The sequence below is a fragment of the Drosophila melanogaster genome, chromosome 2L, assembly GCF_000001215.4.
Source record: "Drosophila melanogaster chromosome 2L".
Classification (NCBI taxonomy): Eukaryota; Metazoa; Arthropoda; class Insecta; order Diptera; family Drosophilidae; genus Drosophila; species Drosophila melanogaster.
The window spans coordinates 2,799,981-2,815,801 of record NT_033779.5 but is presented as its reverse complement, the minus strand read 5'-3'; the positions used below and the strand labels follow the sequence as shown (position 1 = coordinate 2,815,801).

Below are 15,821 nucleotides of genomic sequence, written 5' to 3'. Positions count from 1 at the left end.
TTCAAGGATGTTTACCAGTAAACAAGCAGGCCATAACAAACATTTCATATTGGCAGAAAGACTTGAAAATATAAAAGGAGCCAGTTGCTAAAATATTTTAAGACTGAAAACAATGGAGTCGATAGTGCACATTCTTTCGGATGCGTACCATACAACGCTCACGCGGGAGCTTTTCATCAACGAATGGGCTCAGGAACGGTTCGAACTCTCTGAATTTTTCGGCTGTACATAGCGATTAAGAGAAATCCATTTTTCAGCTTGAGTTTTGGAAGGCCCCTTTGGCATTTTCTCAGCGTTCATTTGGAGCCAAACAAAATGTTCAACATCATTATCCCCCTATGTGGTATCTTCAGTCAGGAAATCCTCGTGCATCTCTTCACGGCATTTACCCTGATTAGCACACTGAACTCCTTCGAAAAATGGTAAGTAGGAAAGACAAGTCCTGAATTCAATTCTCCTTAATAATCCTTTATTCTGGACTCGATTTGCCGGACAGGATATATCCGGAGACGCGTCCTTTGTGGTTTCTGCGAGAGCAGTTTGCCAATAATGTGGTTGTAAAGAAACCGGCGGTGGCCTTGGAAAGTCATCAGCTGAGCTGCGAGATGACCGGTGGGCTGCCCTGCGCCCACTCAATGACCTTCACGGTGTTCGTACTCATCCTGGCCTCGTTCTTCTTCGTTCACTGCTGGGATCGCTTTGCTGCGTTGCGCTCTTCCTTCTGCCGCTGCATAATGTACCTGCTGATCATTGGAATGGTGGTCTGTATGTGGCTGAGTCGCCTCTACCTGGCCACCGAGTTTCTGCACCAGTGCATACTGGGAAGTTACCTGGGAATTAGGTCTCTTTGCACCTTTGAGGGAAATGTGAAGTACTTGTTCTCGCGACCACGTCGCTATGCGGTCTCAGCTGTTTTCTTCTTGGGAGGATTGGCATTGTCAGTGTACTATGTGAAGCTGGAACTGAATATCGATCCCCATTGGTCGGTGCGAGAGGTAAGTTTGTATATGCTATTCGAAACCTTATTAAATATACCTTTCTTCAGGCATTTAAATGGTGTCCAGAACCCACATATTTGCGTCATGAAGTTGGTCCAATCTTTGCACTTGTCAGAGATCTGGGAAATCTAATGGGATTGGCTTTGGCCTCGCCACTATATAAGCTGTAAGTCTGATTATTTTGGATACACAAACTGCATCAACCTCATTCCAGGGAAATGAAACAATCATCATTTTGGCGGCGATGCCGATTCCTTGGAGTTCTGGAGTTTGTCAACTATGGATTGCGCTTTTCCACGTTTAAGCAGTCTGGTCGCTTCGTTTTCTTGACCTATGAGTTCTTAAGAAATGTCATTCATTCCCTAGTACTGATTAAGTACGTATCGAAATTTTACTAGAATAGAGGCTTTTCTAATTTTGTACAGATAAAAGAAAATATAAAAAACAATACTGGGACGAAAGTAAAATAACGATCTTCCAAAATAATTTATTTGATGATTACATTTGAGGCAACCAAGTTCCATTTCTCCGGGCTCAGCTACGCATTACCACTTTTCTTATCTGCAAGGATAAATTCGAAGAAATATCAAGAACATCAATTTAAGCCCACGTCTGAATCCTTACCAGCAGGCTCCCGATTTGCCATCTGCAGGTTGGTGTTCTTTCGAGAATGCCGCCTGTCCGACCGGAACAGGCAGTCCACGCGATCCGCCTCGAAGAAAGCGTAGACCACACGGACATTGTTGGTGAACCCGCCGCCATCCTTCCAGGCACTCACTATCACAATGGGATCGCCGTCGTCGATGATGCCCCACTTCTTGGCAGAGGTCATGGCGAACTGCACCCGAGCGTCCACATCGGTGGCGTAGTCCGTGCTGGGCTCCAAGGTGTACAGTATCGGCAGGACTCCGCGATGCAGATAGACCCAGCGGGCGGTCCGTTCGCAGCGCGTGATAGCCATGATGGGACAGCGGGGTCGGAACTTGCTGACCAGAGTGGCCGAGCGGCCCGAGGTGGTCAGCACGATGATCAGGGTGGCATTGGTGCGCTTGGCCGTCTCCACGGCTGCAATGGCCAGCGAGTGTGCCGCGTCCAGCTCGCCACGCACCTCGCTGACCAGGTCGGAGAAGAGGTCTCGAAACCAGAGCACCTTCTCGGCCTCCCGGCACAATGTGTCGCAGGTGGCCACCGTCTCCTTGGGAAACGACCCAATGGCCACTTCCGACGACAGCATGATGCAGTCTGCTCCATCGATGATGGCGTTGGCCAAATCGAAGCACTCGGCCCGTGTGGGATGGGGCAGGGTGCGCATGGACTCGAGGATGTGGGAGGCCACTATGACCGGCTTGCCCACCTTGTTGCATTGGCCCAGTATGCTCTTCTGGGTGATGAAGAGCTTTTCAATGGGTATCTGGGTGCCCAGATCCGCTCGCGAAAGCAGCAATCCATCCGCCGCACGCAGAATCTCCGAGAACCTGCTCAGAGCTATCTTGCTGTCCATCTTGGCGATGATCTTGATGTGCTTGCCCTTCTCGCCGAGCACCGTTCGCAGCTCCTTGACGTTCTTGGCACTGCGCACGGCGGAGGCGAAGAGGAAGTCCACGTTGGCCTTTATGCTGAACTGGATGTCAAACATATCCTTCTCGGAGACGGCGGGCAAATCGATCTCGATCTCCGGCAGGATCACGTTGCAGTTGTTGTTCAGCTGGCCGCCATGGATGACCTCGCACAGCAGACCATCCACTCCCACTTCCAAGATGTGGAGCAGCAGCCTGCCGTCGTCGATGAACAGGCGATCGCCGGTCTTGGTCAGGTTGATGATGTTCGGGTAGTCCACGTAGACCGCCTCCTTGTTGCCCTTGTCGTAAAGATCCCGATTGATCGAGAGACGCAGATTGTCGCCGCTGCGCAGGAACACATCTCCATCCAGTAGGCCAGTACGAATCTGGGGTCCACGCGTGTCCGCCGCAATGGCGACCGTTCGGATTTGGCCCGTCTCCTTATGAATCCTCTCCAGCGCCTCGTTGATCAGCTCGATCGTTTTCGAGTGCATCTCGTGCGATTCGTGGGAGAAGTTCAGACGGAATATGTTCACTCCGCGCATTATCATGGTGTATATGGTGTCCGCGTTCCGGGAACTGACCGATATGGTTGCGATCAGGGAAACGAGGCGCTGGTGGGACGCCTGCTGGGCAAGATCCAGCTCGCAGATGTGGCTCAGCTGTGTGGAGCCCTCCTTTAGCACGGATTTCGCGGACAACGACATGGTTGTAAATTTTGGATAAGAGGAATAACTTAAAATTTTGGGCAACTACCATTAAAATCAATCACTCTGCAGTTATAAAAAAAACTCTGTGACGTTTTACGAACAGGTAAGTAAGCTGTTTATTAAAAAGCAATACATTTTTACAAATCAATTGTTGAATTGCAGAGCTTACCAAACTGTAAAGTGCCTAAAGGTATGCTATATTCCATGGACTTCCTACAAACCAATTACATTTTCGACACAACGTTTTACCATTTTTTAATTAGTTAGGATATTTTCTAAGACCCTACATTCCATATTGTAACTCAGATACTTGGTTTTCTATACAGTAATGTGCATTATGCACTCCGATGAGTTTGTGGTACGCTGCCCCTATGAAAAATGCATATCTTACATTATATTAATTATGTTTTATTTTGCGATTTTCATGTTTTCTGCTAATAACTCAAAACACGCTACTTAAACAATGCAAATCACTACTTTACGTTTAAAGATAGCTATTAAATTAATTGAAGCCATTGGCTAACTACCTACATACTTCGAGAGCTTAAGTACATTGACTTTAGCTTTTAACTATCAACTAGTGGCAGCTCAGGCACTACAGGTAACTACGATTAAATGACAACGCTAATGTAAATGCTTTGCAAAATGAGTTTAAATTAGTTGGAGAGAAATGTAGTTGGATGGTTGGATGCTAGCTGAAATGGAGCGAAATGGAGTCTACGTCTAATTTGTCCGATGTAACGTAAATGTAACTTGGCTAATTCTATTCGCCTCTCTATCTGCAGCCACATGACTCCACCACCATGTTGGGCAGCGTCTTCACCGTCGCCGTGTTGCTCGAGTCCATCACGACCAGCTGCAGCGAGGAATACTGTTTGGCGGTGCAGCAGGGCACCAACTCCAGCGACTTGTTAGCACCGCTCGTGGAGAGAATTTTCTGCAAGGGAAGAGGATATACATTAGTTTCATCATCAACACATCAGTTCCTGTCGAATGGGGTACCTACCATTATGGAACTGTGGTGGGAGGCCGCTTGCGTAACACTCGCCACCGAGCTACAGGATCCGCGACAGAAGTAGGCATTGTAGCCCTCCGGCTTCAGGATCCAGTTGCTCCAGCCGATGTCCCGGAATGATATGTACAGGTGCTCCCGACAGCACTCGGTCATTCCGCTGGAGCAGTTGATGCTGCGCTTCTGGCGACTCTTGCGCCGCCTGTTCTGCATGTCGATCACGATGAATGGCCGGTAATCCTTGTCCACCGAAATGATCTCCTCCATGTCGCTGACATCGCAGCCACCGCAGGTGATTTGGATGAGGTGGCTCAGCTCGTGGCCACTGATCCAGTGTTTGATGGGCCACTCAATGTCGATCTTCATCCACTCATCTGAAAGTATGCGAAAGGAAAGGCAGAGCGGTTAGTTGGGGGTTCCACAGAGCCATCTTCTCTTCTCCCAGAATCGTAGATCCCATCTTTCTTATCTGGTAACTGACCCCAGGAACTCACAACTGTGCTGGGTTGTGGCCAAAGTTCAGTTTTTGCACCCACGAATAATGCTTTGTCAAGTTATTCACCCACATGAATTTCAGATTCGAGCCGAGCTATCAAGCAGTGCTATCACGAATCTGCGCAATGATCTGTCTAATTGAAAACACAAACAAGCGGTTGTCAACGTTGGCACTTATCGGCGTTCTTTATAATTTTTATAATACCCATCTAGTATAGACATGTCACATATTTTGATTTGTCCCCCGAGGGTATTGAGGGTCAGTTTTGGCCGTTCCGCGGCTGCCGACCAAAGGTCCAAACGTGTGCGATTCTTTTCTGGGCATGATTACGCTCTGGGGGGATGAGTGTTTATGCTATACTAATGTATACTATGTGTACCCACCTTGCACATTCACCGACTGGATGGCTATGGTCTTGGCCGCCGACAAATACTTGGAGTCCTTCTGCTGATCCACCTCCACCTCGGAGACTACGATCGTCTGCTGGGCACTGGTGCTGTTCACCGATGCCGTGTCGGTGCGGTTCTGTTTGTTCTTGAAGAGCCACAGGACGGCGGTGCTCACGTCGAAGCCCTCGGCATCTGCGTCGTCTATCTTGAAGGTGAAGCACATGGACGGATTGGATTTTCCATCTCTCGCTCGGTTGCACTCGACCTCCTCTGTAAAAATAAAGGATAAAGGGTTGTGTTAGCAAAATCAGAATGGTAAAAGGATTCCCTTTGAAGTTAAGCTTCAATCTTTACTTTCTAGTGCTTAAATCTAGATTTGCTTACCTCTATTGAGCAGTATGAACTTCTTGCTAGTGCGAGCGTAGTAATCGTCCAGCTCCTTGTTCTTGGTGCTATCGTCCGGATGGGAGAGTGTCATCCCGTCGAAGATGGGCTTGGGCAGCTCCACGGCCGACACCTTGGGGCTCTCCTTGAGGCGCAGCTTCTCCAGGATCTGCTGCTTAACGAACTCGATGCGTAAGTGGGTCAGCTGCTCCTCGGTGATGTGCTCCACTTGGCGATTGCTCTCGCACTTGGGGCATCCTCCGGCGCTGGACTTCACCGAAATGGTGATGTTCCTCTCACCCAATGGGAGCTCTGGCTCTATGGGCGTTTCCGGCTGCTGATCTAGGTCCAGATCGAGATCGAGATCCTTCTCCTGATTCTGCTGGTCCTCGGCCATCAGTTCGTTGCGCACAAAGTCCAGCGGCGACAGATCATCAAAGTGATCATCGGAGGAGAGGGATGACTCCTCGGGGGCATCTCCGTACATGATAGGCAACTCCACGGGCGGGCTCACATGTCGGTGTGCCTTCTCCTCCTGCTCCATGAGGTGTTGCCACAGGCGGGGCACCTTTAGCTGCTCCGAATGGGAGCCGGGATGGTTGTAGCTGAGCTCCTGCTGCAGGAGGTGCTGCCTCTTGTGGATGACGTGGCGCCTCAGGCGGGCATAGTACTCCCGCTTGGTGATCGGTACATCGTCCTCCTCGCTGGTCGGATCCGGTTCCAGGTGTTTCAGCTGACGGGATCGTTGCTGCCGGATATGGTGTTGCTGCTGCAGCTGTTGCGAGGTGTGCTGCACATGGGGATGCGGCTGGTGCTTAGGATGCGGACGAAGGATGTCGCCACGGGAACTCGGATGGGAGCGGGCGTGCAGGCGATTGTATACGTTCCTGTTCTCCAGGGCCAGACACACCAGCAACACCAGGGCTATAAAGTACTTGGCCATTTCTGAATATGTACTTATGACTTCTCTTTTTTTTTAACTGTGAGATATTTTATATGTATCTTATGATCTTCTGGATCGCCTTTGGTTTCACTCTTGTTTTGTCGGCTGGGGCTGATTGCTATCTGTTTGGCAGCATTAAAACATCAATTTTTCCGGCTTTCAGGTTTACAAAACTCATAGAATTGCAGCTGGTTTCACTTATTGTTGCCGTTTTATAGCCTTGTTTAAGCACTTTTAAAACGTTTATGCGTTTTTTATGATTTTATATAACAACGACTTATACGCTTGAATGATGCATGTTCAATATTTTAAACTTTTCGTTAAGTTTCGTCTGCAAATAAGAAGAAATTTGTAACTTAGTTAATATTGTAAGCACATTCCGATTATTAATCAAATAAATTAAAACAGCTATGCCCTAAATTTTCTCATAAATATTTGCGAACGCGCTGCCCCAATTAAAATGCAATTTAATATGCCAGCGGATCAGGTGCATTTATCACTATCACTCACTAAGCCCGAAGTCTCGCTTAATTTTTGCACCAAATTGCATCATTTATTCCATATCGTTGAGCTCGAATTGGCAGGTGGCAAAGTGCAAATCGTTTTTTTGACATTAATTCCGGGAAGATTTAGTTTAGTTCAGTATTCAATTTCACATTATCACATGGGCTATTTGCCCCAAGTGCGACTCAAATCGAAAGCGTAGTTGCGCAGATCCGCTGATAAGCGGGCTCAATTAGATGGCAATTAGGTGGACGTGGACCCCACACGTACCGTGGTGAGCACACTCCGATTTGCTCCAATGGGATCTGAATCTGCTCAGCCGGATGAATCCGGCGGGGGTTGCGGCATTAACTTTGAACCCGGACACGAAACACGAGTGGCACGGGCCTTTAGCTATAGCTGGGATCGCGCGTCTATATAGTATTCCACTTGTGGTATGGTCTATGATATAGTATGGTGCTTCTTTCTCTTCCGACATGCGGCAGCGCAAACGAGTTGTGAATGAATGAAGCGGTTGGCTGATTAGTAGAACAATTTATGTGACGATCGCCGAGCGTTTGATTGATCGTTCCGCGAGCGCCAGCCGAACCGAACCGAACCGAACCGAAACAATCCGAACCACTCGAATCGCATCGTATCTGACGGATCGTTTCGTATCGGTTGCGGACTCGGATCCAAGCCGAGCGGTTCGGGTCTCGATTTATGACTATAGACCATGGTTATGGCTACATGGCGCTCTCTCTTTAGCCGAAGACAATTGGATATGCAAGTGGGGTGCAGCATTGCATCAGCTTCTTGAAAACGCCAAGCCACCGAATTGCATAAAATTCTTAATTGCAATTTTATTTTTAACCTCCCGCCACCCTGACAATGCCACGCCCCCAGTTGGCGGCGTCACTATCTGTTGGCATTTTTGGCACTCGCTTGGCCACAATGGGGCATTTTGATATCAAGTGAATTTATGATCGCTTCAAACCGAATCGAATCGAATCGAATCGAGTCGAGTGGCCCATTCATGCTAATTACCCCGCAGCGTTATCAAGCTTGACTTTGATGATCCGACTCGATTGTGTGTCAATCAATTAATAGTGAACACGTTGCTGATAAGGGGCGGTTTCCCACTTTTGGTCCACAAATCGGGAGCATGGAATATGTAGTGCGGCATTTAACCAATTAAGTACGCTTAGCATGCGATTCTGGGCAATCCTAATCGGATTCGGTTAATAGATGCGCATTTCAAATACATAGTGTGTCTGTTTTCCAATTTAAATGCGAATGGGAAATTCATGAGTATTTCGGTTGGGAATTTCATCAGCCAGAATTTCTGGTCTCGGCTAAATGTGAAGCAGTCGAGTAAGGTCAAGAAAAGTATTTTGAAGGCCGGCAGATCACGAGTTATATTATACCGCCTATTCGATTTAGCCTTAAATGCTGAACACGTGCCCGATTCGCTTGTCACGAACTGTGATTTTTCTGAACCCAATTAGATCATCGAGACGAATAGAAATGATCTATACTATACGGAGGAGAAGGTCCGTTTAATTGATAGAAATTTTGTAGGCCTCAGCGAATTCTGGCAACATTGTTGGTGCGGCTTAAGCAAAAGCAAATTAATAGGGGTTCTTGTTAGGAAATAATACAATAAACAACTATAAGTATTGCATACTCCCCAATTTCATATTAGATTATGACACCTTTGACTTGCACAATTAAGTTTAGTTTTACGTGTTCCCATAAGTTACATAAGGTATTACACTTTTCCAGTGGCCCTTTTCCAATTTAAATGACGTCCTGGCCTTCAGCATATGTCGCACCACTTATCAACTCATCGCATATTTTTCCACAACCTACGTAGATTGCCACGTTCCAAAATCTGCTCCATTTTGTTTTTTCCAACACAACCAACCTGACGTCGATTAAAGCGACTGGGGGCCACATAATGACGGATCAGATCGGATGGGATGGGATCTGATAGAATGGATGGGGATCGGATCAGGAAGCAGGGCTTGGATTGTAGCACACACGCGACATGTGACACGTTTTGTACGTACTCTTCGTTTTTGACGTAACTCGAGCTGTCCGCACTGCACTGGACTTAATGACTGACTTGACTGACCGACTTATCAAAGGCAGGAATCGAAGCCGAGGCGTGCGACTGCGATGTGATGGGGGCCCGCGGAAAAGGGGTGCCGCTGGGAAGGGGGACAGAAGTTGAAGAAGGTCATTTAACGCCCGGCAGTCATGGCTACGTCATCGAGCACGCCACCAGCGCGTGATCAGAAGCAAAAGCTGTAGTGAAGACTCCGCGGTTGCCATGTCGATGCAAATCGGAGCAAAAAACTGCTGTGCCTGTGAATGGGGAGTTGGGGGTCTGGCGATGCGTCGATTGGAGGTGCAAAGTACAGCCGCTTGATGGAGATGGCTTCTTGACTAAGCGACTCTGCTTGGGGGTTTTCCATGGGCCTGCCCGTATCATTTTCGCATTAATTACGGGGCAGCTGGGACTGGATGTGGGGCTGGGACTCGGACTTGGAGTGGGGCTATCGTAATTGCCGGCAATTATCACTTGCATTTCTTCTTCGCGCGCAGCAGTTGAATGCACTGCGACAAAAACACGGCTGCTTCCATCGGTTTTTGGCAATAAATCACGGCGATCACGCCGTTCTCGCCGATCAGCGGTTGGGAGCATGCCACGATCTGGACTTTGGAACCGCTCACGGAGATTGCCCCGATTGCCAGAAGCCAGAGGCCCGAAGCGTCGCAAATTAATCTGCCATAATACTTTTCTCGCCACACGCTCATCGGCGATGCTACCATAAATCAAGTGCAGGATTAAATAAGATCATCATTGGTAGCAACTAAATTTGGCCAATGACTCTCGACGTGGCCGAAATTCGCCAAGAGCTTTTGGAGGTTATGCGCCTGGGTTATAGGCTCGAAAACTATCAATCAATCAATCGGTGATAGATAGGCCTCTGATCGATAAACCATTCACTGCATGATTAGTTTTTAATTACGGCATGATATTCCAAAAGCGAAACTAGAAACTTCCCTGCGATTTGGTAATAACTGATATTGAGCATTAGACTGCTAAAAAAAATATACAATTTCTAGTATCCCATGTTGAGGCTGATTCCATAATTCACATTTTTGGCACTTTTATTTAAACTTCTTACACAATAAGCCCTTGTGTTATGTAACTCACCCAAATTAATAATCCATTGTCAAAATGCTTGAATAACTTAGCACATTGTTTGCAATCTTCTGCGAAAAGGGATGCTTATCAAATGTCCTTGAGTGATTCTACAATCGATTGTCCGTTTATTTGTTTTCGCAAATCACTTTCGCAAACTCATTATTGTTTTGAATTTCACCACTTGAACTTGATTTCCTCAAAATGACGAGCTGATATTTCGCTGAGCAAAAACAAATGTTTTGAAGAAACATAAAGTATTATTCGTTCACACCAAGTTTCATGTACGATTTGCACGATTTGAATAATTTTCGATCCGATCGTTGGGAACGTCTGCGTGTGAATAATTCGACGATGGGCGGCGCAGCGGCCACAAAAGCCTGGAGCGGTACGACTAACGGTATCTGTGGGGAGCGGTATGGGTGTGAGTATGGGCCTGGGTATGGGTATGGGTATGGGTATGGCCCACTCTTCGGGCGGCAGACAGTTGAGTTTCAGTTTGTTTGATAACAGACACGCCGCCGATCATTGGCGCACTCCGCTGCTCTGCGTTTTAAGCGATGCGCAATTCTACTTTGCTTCCAGCAAGTGCGACAGAGAGAGAGAGAGGGAGAGCAGGGAGAGCCACTGATAATGGGTGGCTTTCCCCCCTGGCCCACACAGCAGCGTTTTAGGTCCGGTTGGCTCCCATCCGATCGCCTCCTGCATCGAACACCCACGCCGCTCGAGGCTGGAGCATCGAACAAGTTCGCTGGCCGGCGCTACATGTTCGATGGCCGTTCGTGAGTTCGAGCTTGTTGGGAATGAGGATCGAGCCCCAGCATTCGTCACCCAAAAACGTGAGCTGACGTCGTGCCGGTGGGGTTTTATCGCTCGATCCAACCGGTCCAAAGTTCAGCGGCAGTCCAGTCCAGCGGATTGCCTTTGACTTTCCCTGATAGCCGACATTGCCTAATGGCGATTGGTTCTCACAGCCAAAGCGATACCATCGCTTTCTTTTGATGGCCCAATGTCTATTAATAAGCGGTACTAGCGAGAGGTATGACTAAAATTGACGTATAACCATGAATGCTAGAAGAAAGTACATATGTATCATCGAAGAATATGCAAACAATGTCGTGTAAAAGACTGAACAATTAGATGTAATATAACGAATGAACTAAGTATACTCAATTTCAGACTCCACCCTACGTATGCCTTCCTGTTTTTGTTTAGCTCTTGGCCAGCTAATCGCTTTCCTCTTGACCAATTTACGATGTGGCTTTTACGACGTTTGGGGTTTCTTGTTTTTAACTTGCTGGCTGCTTCAATTGATTACCATGTGTGATATCATAATTTTGAAGTTTTCACGCCCGTCGAGCATGGGTCTCTTGAGATTACCTCGGAGGACAATAGTATGTAAATGGCTAATATTAATTAAATGCTGGCTCTGATTGCGTATCGCTGTGTTTCACTTTCAAACCTCATGCCAATCGACTGATTAAGTCCGTTCCGAGTTTTGTTTACCTTGAGATTTCACAATAAAGCATTCACCTCAAATATAATGCGATGGAATCGCACAATATACCTTTCGTGATTTGTATACTCAGGATCGAGGCAAAATCTCACTCGAAACGTCTAATTTTTAAATGTGGCGCGCGTGCTGAAAAACACGTCACAATGCACGGCTTATCGTGGCCGGGCCTCTGGAATTTCAGTTTTTAATTAAAACAGTGTTTTGGTGTCATAATTAAGTCAACAATATATGATGCTTATACCCTTGATAGGGGTACTATGACTTTAGTTACACGTTTGAACTGCAAGCTTAAAGTTACCTTAAACATCTAAAGATTCATTCTAATATTTTCTGAACTATTCATCGCTTCATTTGATTATAAATGGCCTTATTCGTCTAGACTTTGGCCTTGCATTTGATCAGGAAAATTCTATGACTGTCTAGTGAGCATTTGATTCAAATTACAGATCAGGAAAGTAAAGTCTAAGAATGTGAACTCAAAAAATAGAGTTATTGAAACGATTTGAATCTATTTCTACTATTCCTGGTTTAATAGGTTAAGAAGAGGGCCAGCAGAACAAAGTCTTCTGATTACAGAGGATTTCTTGTTGACAACCGGAAAGTAGCCAGACAAAACACAAATATACACTGTTTTTTATATATTCATTTTGATAACCATTGATAACACCCACGACTTTCGATTTAATTATAAAAAGTAATTTCAAAAATCATTAAAACGTAGATTATTAGAGTATATATTGCATAGTAAAAAATTAATCGAGGCTGCAATATGTGTGAATATATTTTTATTATTTTAAATTGCAATTTTATTTGAAAACTGCCTGATACATCGCCAAAAAAAAACACTTTTAATTTGTCATAGTTGCTGAAAATTACACTCAAAACTCATAACTTAACCCAATAAAATATAAACAACAAGTATCTATTTTAATCACAGTGTTGAAAATGACTAAGCACCCATCGAAATTAAAGGCACTAATTAAAGCTGAAAACTAATTAGCAAACTAATTAACACTTTGAGGCCTTTCGACCGAACAGGTGTGACTCCGATTGTGGTCTGTTCATGTGAACTGAGCGTGGATCCTCAAGGAGATAATCGAACTGGAGCCAAAAATAATTCAACAGCTCGGACTACAAGAAGTGAAATTAATTAAAATTTTTAGCTGAATAAGGGGCCACTTAATCAGCTCGCTGGGGAAACTTTCCGTTCGCTCTGTAAGTGCGAACAAATTGATATTGAGCGTAGTAATTGCGGAGCCATGAACGGAATTGACAACTTGGACTTTGGAGCACTCGAGATGAGGCGCCTGCATCTACCCATCCCTCCATCCATCCCTTCATCCATCCATCCATCCAACCATCCATCCAGACAGACAGGCTAGACGAGATCGGGCGCAGATCGAAACTGAGCCGCGCAAGTGAATATCTTTTGGTGGGACCAAAGTCCACTTACGAGTCATGCGCCAGTCGTGTGTGAACCAAATTCGAATCTTATTTTATCGAATCGTCTCACTCAATTCACTCAATCATCTGGGCTGCACCCAAAGCAATTAGCCAAGGCGTCCGAGTGCCAAGGCGTCCACGCATGCACCTCGTGTCTGCCGGAATTTCGAGTTCCCAACCGCTCGAGATGATGAACGCGCCAACCCGTGACGTTGCTCCTCCGCCAGATGACGATGATGACGATGACGACGACGACGTCAAGTTGCCTTTGTTGTCACCTCTTTTTGCATTTGTTGAAAATAGCACAACGCTCTTTATCGCCGACTAGTGTGGCGAAGCGACCCGATCTAAAATTAGCATCCACGAATATAGCGTTTCATTTCCACTTATTTTCGAATTGATGTGGTCAGTTTTTATGGCCCCCGAGTGACACTCGAGCCAATCCGTACCACATGCCCAAAGTTTGCGGGACAGGTGCTAATGAATGGTATATCTAGATTGTATAAGAATTAGTGCTTACTTGGAAAACGGAAAGATTATTCGGGTGCGCTTTGTTTAGTTTACAATTAGAATGATATGATGACGCTATTGGTACATATTCATAAGTAACTAAGAAGCCTTGACAAATTTTGTGATTTAAACTGATAAAAAAACCAATTACACAGCATTAATGATAATTAATTTGTCAATGGTTTCTGTGGCAGATAAGCTCATTAGGCATTAACCAATCGACCTTTGTCGCACACGTTGGAATCCAAATATATTTGCCAAGAATTCGAACGCAATCTACGTGATTCATGTATTCATACAGCGAAGACAAAGTCTAAACCTGGTGAAATTATCAGCTATTTCATGTAGATTAGAAGAAGTGAGAACTTCAGTTGTGCCTATTGCACATCTGGATTGTGAGTATAAGCACTTGATAAGGTGCAAGTGCCGAATAAACCACATATGCAAAGCAAATAAAACCAATGGCCATTATAGGTGGCACGTGTAGCCTTGCCATAACCTCGACCACCAAAACGATTGATACCACACGGAATCAGAAACATAACATAGGAAAAAACCAAACATTCGCTGATTGCGAGTCTAATCGGGTGATGCAGGCGGAAAGAACACTATTTTTTGGGGGTGGGAAACTTCGCATTACCTCATCAAAGTTGCCCCAAACCAAACCAAAGCAATCATGCCAATTGCCCCAATTCAAATCGATTAGTCTCGATGACACAGCAACCCCAATAATGCAATTGCCCCACGGCCAAATCGGATCGAGCGCGTGCCGCCTCGCTTATCGCCATTTGGGAGCAAGTTCAAGTGACCACCGACCAAGAGCTGCTGCTCCCTGTCCACTTCCCACTGATAACTGATAGTGATAAGTGCGTAAGCGAGTGCGTGTTTACATTCCGCTCTTCGCTTCAATCATCAATCATCCGCGATCGATCTCGATCGATTTGAGCCCGAGGACTGGCCGTTTAATTAACTTCTTCGCTAGCGATTACCGATTGCCGTGCGAGGGTTCCCAAGATAAACGATATGGGAAATCACGAACCCCGAGTATGGCCAACCGCCTGATTGAGGCGTGAAGGTGACCAGCACTATCGAATATCGTGATTTATTTGCGCGTCGTAAAGGATTGTTAATGATTCACCCGATATAAATACATAACTCATAGGAAAGCAAGTCGATAAGTATTTCTGTTCAAAGAAGTATGATTTAAGATCGTATCTGCTTTGATTTTAGGTTACTAATAGTAACTTACTATGTATTTGTATTCCTATAGTATATTTATTCAAAACATTTAAAAATATATCCTCATTGCATGTAAAAACTCAGCTACTCTCTAGGGGGAAATCACGATTATAAACTATTTTTGTGACAAAGTATTAATTAAATTATATTTCATAATTATTGTGCTGACATGTCATTAAGATGGACTTGTCAGCCCAAAAGTAGGCACGACCTTTTAATAATGCATTTCCAAAACCAAATAAATTGCCTGGATGGATCGGATCTATTGAAAAAGATTTAATTTCACAGTCATACTATTTTGGCTTATCGTTAGATAAGTAATTTGTTTTGATTTTTTGTGAAATATACGATACAGTGCCGCCATTTACATGGCAAATCTCAGCTTTCATAGGCGAAGGAAAAATAGTACGGAAAGTGAAACTTGGCACAGAAAAGCTTTGCTCTACAGCAAATGGCAACATTGTGTGCCATTGAGACACTTCCGCCCCAGTACGCATGCACCAAAAAACATACTGCGAACAGGTTCTGAAGGAGCTTTCAACTTTACATGTGATTCCCAGTCAGATGTTTACCTCCTTTGGGAAAATCTAGAGAGAGATATAGTAGGGATTTTTGAAAATATGTATGTAAAGGTACTAGACATGAGATACTGTAGTAGTTATTCAACTCTTACTTATGAAGGATGCATTTTATGGTAGTGCCTATTTTATGATTATCCTCCTTTGCATATCATACAGACGTAGGGGCTCAGCCATGTCCAGCTGGCCTAAAGTCTTCCCCTCCGAGATTTCCGCTGCCCAAAAGCTCCCCCCACGGTGGACACCGCCCCGCTCACCCGCTGGCCGAGCGGCCAAAATCGATGCCCCAACCGGTTCGCTCTCGCGTTTTGGCGAGTGGCCCAAGCTTTTCAGCGCTGCTCCTGGAG

At 45.7% G+C, this 15,821-nt stretch overlaps 3 protein-coding genes across 5 annotated transcripts; 1 reads left to right on the top strand and 2 right to left on the bottom strand.

The window, feature by feature from the left end:
• The first annotated feature begins 41 nt into the window (after positions 1-41).
• Positions 42-1,466, top strand: G6P (Glucose-6-Phosphatase). The gene is made up of 5 exons (NM_001103593.2): positions 42-198; positions 258-422; positions 497-995; positions 1,046-1,164; positions 1,213-1,466. Exons 1-5 carry the CDS (start codon positions 113-115, stop codon positions 1,394-1,396), a joined length of 1,053 nt encoding a protein of 350 aa, NP_001097063.1. The 5' UTR covers positions 42-112; the 3' UTR covers positions 1,397-1,466.
• On the bottom strand, positions 1,373-3,365 carry CG2964 (uncharacterized protein). Its single transcript, NM_134869.3, has 2 exons — positions 1,623-3,365; positions 1,373-1,559 (listed from the first exon to the last, which is right to left on the bottom strand). Exons 1-2 carry the CDS (start codon positions 3,262-3,264, stop codon positions 1,537-1,539), a joined length of 1,665 nt encoding a protein of 554 aa, NP_608713.2. The 5' UTR covers positions 3,265-3,365; the 3' UTR covers positions 1,373-1,536.
• A 60-nt stretch (positions 3,366-3,425) lies between these two features.
• daw (dawdle) lies at positions 3,426-10,541 on the bottom strand. 3 transcript variants are annotated; one of them, NM_001273038.1, is made up of 5 exons: positions 10,201-10,541; positions 5,549-6,822; positions 5,159-5,434; positions 4,274-4,653; positions 3,426-4,204 (listed from the first exon to the last, which is right to left on the bottom strand). In NM_001273038.1, the coding sequence occupies exons 2-5, from the start codon at positions 6,489-6,491 to the stop codon at positions 4,043-4,045; spliced, it is 1,761 nt and encodes a 586-aa protein (NP_001259967.1). In that variant the 5' UTR covers positions 6,492-6,822; positions 10,201-10,541; the 3' UTR covers positions 3,426-4,042. The 3 variants fall into 3 exon arrangements, with proteins under 3 accessions (NP_001259967.1, NP_722840.1, NP_523461.1); NM_164503.2 differs by having other exon boundaries at positions 3,657-4,204; NM_078737.3 differs by lacking the exon at positions 10,201-10,541 and adding an exon at positions 7,266-7,480 and having other exon boundaries at positions 3,657-4,204.
• Positions 10,542-15,821: the final 5,280 nt, after the last annotated feature.

Bases quoted from the DNA above. Each gene is read 5' to 3' on its own strand.
- daw (NM_001273038.1), bottom strand. From the start codon at position 6,491: ATGGCCAAGTACTTTATAGCCCTGGTGTTGCTGGTGTGTCTGGCCCTG. The intron at 4,654-5,158 runs GTGGGTACACAT...GCATACTTTCAG, and splicing joins CCAGTCGGTGAATGTGCAAG to ATGAGTGGATGAAGATCGAC. The intron at 4,205-4,273 runs GTAGGTACCCCA...CTTCCCTTGCAG, and splicing joins CCCACCACAGTTCCATAATG to AAAATTCTCTCCACGAGCGG.
- CG2964 (NM_134869.3), bottom strand. From the start codon at position 3,264: ATGTCGTTGTCCGCGAAATCCGTGCTAAAGGAGGGCTCCACACAGCTG. The intron at 1,560-1,622 runs GTAAGGATTCAG...TTATCCTTGCAG, and splicing joins GGCAAATCGGGAGCCTGCTG to ATAAGAAAAGTGGTAATGCG.
- G6P (NM_001103593.2), top strand. From the start codon at position 113: ATGGAGTCGATAGTGCACATTCTTTCGGATGCGTACCATACAACGCTC. The intron at 996-1,045 runs GTAAGTTTGTAT...ACCTTTCTTCAG, and splicing joins CCCATTGGTCGGTGCGAGAG to GCATTTAAATGGTGTCCAGA. The intron at 1,165-1,212 runs GTAAGTCTGATT...ACCTCATTCCAG, and splicing joins GCCTCGCCACTATATAAGCT to GGAAATGAAACAATCATCAT.